The 7,203-nt window shown below is 45.4% G+C and overlaps 2 protein-coding genes across 2 annotated transcripts in view; both read right to left on the reverse strand.

Annotated features, from left to right (window-relative positions):
- si:dkey-17m8.1 (C-Jun-amino-terminal kinase-interacting protein 4) overlaps positions 1–4,933 on the reverse strand; it is a 42,320-nt gene extending 37,387 nt beyond the window's left edge. Inside the window, exons 1-2 of the mRNA XM_063198916.1 lie at positions 4,808–4,933; positions 3,024–3,452 (exon numbers count right to left, since the gene is read on the reverse strand). Coding sequence (XP_063054986.1) covers positions 3,024–3,122 — 99 coding nt within the window. The 5' untranslated portion in view covers positions 3,123–3,452; positions 4,808–4,933. The remainder of the gene's footprint in view (positions 1–3,023; positions 3,453–4,807) is intronic.
- Positions 4,934–5,899: 966 nt separating this feature from the next.
- The window catches only part of msmp2 (microseminoprotein, prostate associated 2), a 9,626-nt gene continuing 8,322 nt past the window's right edge, over positions 5,900–7,203 (reverse strand). Inside the window, exon 4 of the mRNA XM_063199838.1 lies at positions 5,900–6,100. Within this exon, the coding sequence (XP_063055908.1) occupies positions 5,932–6,100 (169 nt within the window). The 3' untranslated portion in view covers positions 5,900–5,931. The remainder of the gene's footprint in view (positions 6,101–7,203) is intronic.

Below are 7,203 nucleotides of genomic sequence, written 5' to 3' on the forward strand. Positions count from 1 at the left end.
GAGAGAGAGAGAGAGAGAGAGAGAGAGAGAGCGAGCTGTAAGATAAGGAGACAAATCGGTTTGAGAGAGGGACTGGTTGGTTGGTTGGCAGGTGATGAGATGAAATGGAGGCAGCTGGCCTCCAGGACCCACACCATCACCAGAACGCGACTCCGCCACGCCTGAGAGAAGGAGAAGCAGGCTGGGAGAGGGCCACATAAACAGTAGGGTGGGAGAGGGCCAGGTGAGCAGTAGGCTGGGAGAGGGCCAGGTAAGCATCATCAGGGGGGGGTACATAGTCAATAGATAGCCCCTTACTGGAGATGGGCCCATTGACAGGCCTATATACTCTTTGCTGAAACAACATTGCTATGACAATGCAAGGAGCCTTAGGTAATTGATTAAGACTTGGTCATTACCAAGTTATAACAGAGGATCTGCGTTAAGGGGCTTTAGCATGCATCTTTCTATGTAGAGGACTGTGAGTAATGGGGCAACAACGAGAGGCAGAACAGATGAGACATGAGGGATGCGGGGGAGAGAGAGAACAGGAGGAGGAAGAGAGGAACGCAGCCAACCAGAGCCTCCAGGACCCATATCCTCACCTGCAAAAGTGTCCAAATACTATCCTCTCTTTTTTGTATTTTTGGGGGGCTTTTGGCCTTCATTCTTAACAGGACAGTAGGGAAGGACAGACAGGAAATGAGTGGGGAGAGAGGGACTGCGAGGGATCGGCATATGACCGAGGCCGGAATTGAACCCGGGTCACTGGCGTAGTAACCCAGTGCCCTACCATTAGGCCACGGCAGGGCCAATATCCTTCTATCTATCTATCTATCTATCTATCTATCTATCTATCTATCTATCTATCCATCTATCCATCTATCTATCTATCTATCCATCTATCTATCTATCTATCTATCTATCTCACTTGAAGGGGAAAATGAAGCAGAATCATTTTGTGGGGATTGTTTTCTTTTATTTTCTATGGTGCTGCGATGCCCAATGGTCTATATATGGGAAAACACTGACAACACTGCCTGGGGGAGAGGGAAGGACAGGTGGAGAGGTGAGACATGGAGCGGGAGAAAGCAGGGATGGGCATATGGAAAATAAAAACCATACTACTGTACATGGGTCTCTACAACACAGCCTTGAAGAGGGAGAGATGGAGTAACCAGGGAAATGTGGGAGGTGAAAGGTCAAAGTTGAAAGGTGACAGAGAGTCAGGCAGCAGCAAGTACTGCACATGTTTCACAAGTACTGCCTGAGGCAGAGAGACCAGGGTGGGCCAACTACGAGATACACAGGCAGGCAGGCAGGCAGGCAGGCAGGCAGGCAGGCAGGCAGGCAGGCAGGCAGGCAGGCAGGCAGGCAGGCAGGCAGGCAGGCAAAAGGAAATGAGATTAACAACGTCTTTATAAATAAAAAAGAGGAAGTTCAGCAGCATAGCAGCCGTGTGTAAAAAGCAAGTTTGAGATAAAGAGGATTTCTAATGTACTGTAAGCACCGTGGGCAGCCTATACTGTATGAAGAGAAGATTAGACGAGAATGCCTTTTTTGTTATAACCAGGGCTCTACATGAACACCAGCCAACCGGCCAACCAGCCAAGCGCTGGTGAAATATCAGTTTGGCTGGTAGAAAAGAAAACTCACTAGCCACTTTGACCCATTAGTGAGTGACATTTTGGCTAGTAAGATTAACAATAACAAAGTTAATTCACAGCCTTGGTTGTTACTGTACAGTATGAACTATCCATACACATGCAATGTAATTGATCATCTGAAGCATGAATTCATTTACAATACATAAAGTGAACTCAACTCATCAAAACTTTCCTTTCCAGCCTTGTTGTTGTGAAAGCAAACGCTGCATTGCCCCACTGTAGATTTGAATGTCTTGAATTGCATGTGGTATGTTGAACCAAGAAAACAAGCACATACTATGTATCAAATGGGTGCTGGACTAGCAAAGTAAACCGATACAACAAAAATAATAAAGTCCACAACACCATATAATGAAGGGCATGCTGCCCAGAAACATTATAGTATTGAAAAGGAGCCTGGTGTTGCACACTTTATTTTTGCTGTTTCAGTGTTTGTGTAAGTGGCTATTAAAATTGCAATAACTAAATAAATACTACATTGTAAAAAAATATATCAGTGATAAGTCATGATGCTGCTATGAACTGCAATGGCAACAGCATGGTTTAAGTATGGAATAGCGGCCGACGAGGTGTCCCGATATCAAGGGAAATAATGGACAAGGGGGAGTTTTCTAACAGCCCGACGGCGCAGCCGAAGGGCTGTTCGCTTCGCCAAGTCCATTTTCCCTTGATATCGGGACACCTCGAAGGCCGCTATTCCGCTTATCACCAGGTTACCAGCATTTAAGTATTAATTTATTAATATGTTGATCTAAGGCTTCGTGAGAAAGTAGATTAACCACTGCGCTTGGTACGTTGCTATGGGCACCACTTCCTAATCTAGTGAGACGCGCCTCTATTGGAGGCATGTAAGGACACGCGCAGAACGTTTGGGTGACTTGACAACCAAATGCGATAGAATTGACGACTGGGTTTTTGACTTGACAACCAGATGCGATAGAATTAGTAACGGGGTCTTGACTAGACAACCAGATGCGATAGAACTAACGACACGGTCTTGACTAGACAACCAGATGCGATAGAACTAGTAACGGCACTTTGCCAGAAAGTTAGAAAAGAAGCAACTTGGACGCCCGCACGCCCGCATGACATCATAGCTGTCCTGCTACAGGGGAATAAAGGACACCTGCTCAGCCAATCAGAAGACGTACCGTCTGCTCACCGGGTGATAACTTGACATCATAAATTTATCAGATGCCTCAGAATTCCAAGTTAATCTCAATCTGTATTGTAAATTGTGTGGTGTTATGTGTGTGTTCTTTGAACACAAAGTTGCAATTCAAAGCTTCACACAACTTACAAGACGGTTTTGAAGTCATTTGGAGCTAATGTGGATTTTTTTTTTTTACAGTGTAGTGTGAACACCTATGGATTTACCTGGAGCTCTGAGTAGAGCTTTCCCGCCTCTTCGCTCACAATGTCGGGATCGAGCTCTTGCTCCCCCCCTCCACACAGAACAGTCTCCCCACAATCCATCTTGACTTGAGGTCACGCACTCAATAACCTTAGCAGTCGATCTGTGTGTGTGTGTGTGTGTGTGTGTGTGTGTGTGTGTGTGTGTGTGTGTGTGTGTGTGTGTGTGTGTGTGTGTGTGTGTGTGTGTGTGTGTGTGTGTGTGTGTGTGTGTGTCTAGGAAGGCCTCTGTTTATCGATTAATATGTATGCAGGTGCTACTGCAGCCTCTTCCTCTTGTGTGCCTATCACTACTTGCACGTCCATCATGACCTCTTACATGACTAAATCAGAGGAAGGAAATAACGGTCTGTGACATCCAGCTGATGTCTGGAGGGCGTTTTGGTGTCCATCCTGAAAAAAAACAAATCAGAAAGTGTGGCTTTAACTAATAACCTATTTTGACTTTAAAACAACATTGAACTTTAAAGAGTTTGTCAGTCAGTCAGTTTGAGCAGAAAGAACAGACGGGGCCCTGCCGGGGCTCAGGTGGTAGGGCACTGCACTGCTACCCCGGAGCCCCGGATTCAAGATCGGCCCGGGTCCTTTGCCGACCCTACAATGTCTCTCTCTCACCACTTGCTTCCTGTCTGTCTGGACTGTCCCATTGCATAAAAATAAAACCCCCGAAAGCCCTCCAAAAAATATATACTTTTTCAAAGTAGGCTACAGTCAGCTTTCTTGAGGACTGCCCCATATAAATTTAGCCTAATCCAGAAGTGGCCTACTGTACATAGCGTGCGAATTACCATTTCTTATAAGCAGCCCTAGAGTCCTCAAGCCTTCCCACTTCCCCCAAGACACTTTCACTATTAGACAGGTCAGGGGGCCACAGGGCCACACTCTCAGAGTAACGTGACCTTTTAATCGCTTCAGTGTGAGGTGGTCCAGATTGGAGAAAGGATAGGGCACCACTGCCCAATCTTGCGGAATCTAGGCCACCTCATTTCTAGCGAATCTCATACAATCAGTGCTCTAAATGAACTTGTTTCCCATCACCAGCCAAAATGTAAGTTGATGTTAATCTTACTAGCCAAACACACACTCATGGGTCAAAGTGGCTATAAGTTGTTCTTTTCTACTAGCCAAATTGAAAATTCATCAGCATTTAGCCGGTTGACTGGTGTTCATTTAGAGCCCTGTATACAATGTATATTGGCTGGTCCTTGCGGTTACAATAACCACTAGAAGTTCTACATTCTATTTGGTGTCAAATCAGACTCAGCCATAGGACGAGACTGTAGCCTATACAAACCTACTGCGCTATGCAAGCCTAGAGGGACAAATTATTTCAATCAACTTGCCACTTCTTTGCTTGAAAGTATGTAAACTTAAGGCAAGAGCAACTGTGTGCAGCGTCCGTTTCCCTTTCAGTAAATAATGTAATTGCCGAGCAGATCATGTTGCAGGCTAAATTTACATGGTGTTTCAGCAACTCCTCTGTGACACTGCCTTGGGCAAGGAAGCTGTACACAAGTCCCCGTCTCAAATACTTGAACAGAAGAGAATACGTTTGCTATTCGCGCAAGACAATCAACCGCGCACAAACACAAAAAAGGTGACATAAAGAAGCTGAAACTCACTGACGTTCACTGACGTTAACTGACACCTGAGACAAATTTGACTGAAATGTTATGTTAGCCTCATCGAGAGGGAGCTTCGGGCTTTCCTCAAGGCTCGGAGATAGTTTATCAAAGTTGTCAACTCACCTCAGAGTTGCTCTGATATCTGGTCACATAGGTTTCGTTACGTTTGGTTTGTTTGAGTTAGAAAATGTCCCTTAGAAAACTTCCACTTCACAGAAGATATCAATTACTCTAACCAGGTTAAAGAAGGGGGCGTGGCGCGTTGGCCAACAAGTAAATGACAGTGAGTCATGTCCTATCGCAATGAAACTGCATATGATACTGACCAATAGCGAGCAAGCAAAGGCTGGTGTTTTTGTTCGCTGAGGGGAAAAGTTTCCTGAAACCTGAATATTGACACGTGATACAAAACAGTTCATGTGACTACTGGCAGTGGTATTCCGCCAATATACCTGTTTTGATCACAATGTTTCCCCCCTTATTGCACTTCTATGAATTCCTTCACGTCGTTTTGCCTAAAGCTGCCATATAGCCTAACTAAATGAGGTCTGTCTCGCAGGCGTCTTTGACAGCCAAGGCTTTTTGGACTACTGAGTGCAAACTGTGCTGGACTGCTAAAAGTAACCAGTGTTGAGGGAGATTATAGAATATTGAGCTCTAGAATTGCAACATTTAGGCCTACAGTGTAGCCTATCCCAAAATGATGCGGATGCAATTTAGTAACAAGCCAAGGCAAGGCTACCAAAGATTCTGTTTTAATCTAGGCTAATAGTCTGGAGGCTATCTGGGATTTTCTGGTCCTACAAAAAATGTTTGGGAAAAGCCCTGTTAATCATGGCTGCTTCCTCCCACAAAACAAAAGCAAAAGAGAAAAAACCCAAAAGATTTTTCTGTAACTAAAGCAACTTTTTATTTTTTTCAATCATTTAATTCAGACACGTTTTTTTCATAATAATTTATGTATGAATTATTAAACTGAAAACATTTTTTTAAACAATAAATAATAGGCCTATGACATACAGAAAGCTGTAATTGTCTGTTCAGATTTTTACTTTTTCATCAGCAGGGAACCACTTTCAAGTCTCTTGCTCACACACACACACACAAGAAAAGAAAATCACACAAAATGTCCGCTTTGCAATGCACTGCATCGCACTTTAGCACACTACAGTACAATACAGTGCAGTACAGTGCAGTGCAGTGCAGTAGGGGCTTCAACAGGTTGCCGAGTTGCAGAGATGGAACCATTAGAACAGGGGGTCGTTGTCCTGCTTCCAGGTCTCGGGGCGCAGCCTCCCCCATTTCCCGTACAGGCAGGGAAGCTTGTGATTGGCTCTCATCACAGCCACGCTGATGCAGGAGTCCGGCTTCTTGATGACCTCACACCAGTCGGGGTAGTCCACAGGCTGAGAGGAGCTGGAGGGGAGGAAGAAGGAAAATGCTTAGGTAACTGGGGCAGAGTGATAGGGGAGGGCGAGCATGGCATTTGCCCCGGGGCCCTCCTGTATTGGTGGCAGGCCCGCCGACAGGGGGGGGCAACCAGGCTTTTTGTCCCGGGCCCTGGACTAGGGGGGCCCCATGACGTTGGGATTAATTATTATAGGGTCACTTCAAAATGTGTTGATTTAGGGAAGAAAGATGCTTTATTTGCATTCAAACAATGACTTATAGATATTTGCCTTCATTGTCCCTGAAATAAACGGGGGGGGGGGATTGTCTGTGTCGGTGGAAGGGGGGCCCAATCAGAGATTTTTGTCCCGGGCCCAGCCAAAGCTGTCAGCGGCCCTGATTGGTGGTGGGGCCCTATTATGAACTTGGCAGGCCGTATGGGGGGCCCTATCAGTGTCTTGCCTAGGGGCCCTGTCTGCAATTGTTCCGCCACTGTTAGGTACACTCAGTGTTTCACATACATACAGTAGACTCTTCTGTGGCGCATCACCAGAGCGCAACATTACATTACATAACACTAGCTGATCTTTTTTTTATTCAAAGCGACACTTACACTTATTTTTTAAGTACAAGGTATTGGTTACAGTCCCTGGAGCAGTGTGGGGTTAGGCGCCTTGCTCAGCCATTGAGTGTGGTGGGGAGTGGTAAGGGTGGGATTTGAACCTACAATCCTCTGATCTAAAGCCCATCTCCTTAACCACTACGCCACCGCGGCAACAAATTGATCAACAGTGGCACATGGATGTCAGTGGGAGTGCATGCCTAATGCTGCATGGCCCAATGTGTTTTGCCTGTAGCATCACAACCTGCTACTTGGTCTTTGGGAAACACTGACATTTGTCTTTGACAGATCACGTAGCTGTACATGTGGCACATCCCCCACCTCTCTGAGGCCAGGTGCAGGTCAAAAGAAGAAGTCTGCACCCTGAAACTTCAACTGAATGGTTTATTTAAAACACTCAAATATTTTTTGACACTACTTTGTCTTTGGAAACTACCGGTATATTACACTTAGCTGATGCATTTCTGAAGTGACTTACAGTTATTAGCAATATTAGCAATAATTATCA

The sequence above is a fragment of the Engraulis encrasicolus genome, chromosome 5 (genome assembly GCF_034702125.1).
Source record: "Engraulis encrasicolus isolate BLACKSEA-1 chromosome 5, IST_EnEncr_1.0, whole genome shotgun sequence".
In the NCBI taxonomy this organism is placed as follows: Eukaryota; Metazoa; Chordata; class Actinopteri; order Clupeiformes; family Engraulidae; genus Engraulis; species Engraulis encrasicolus.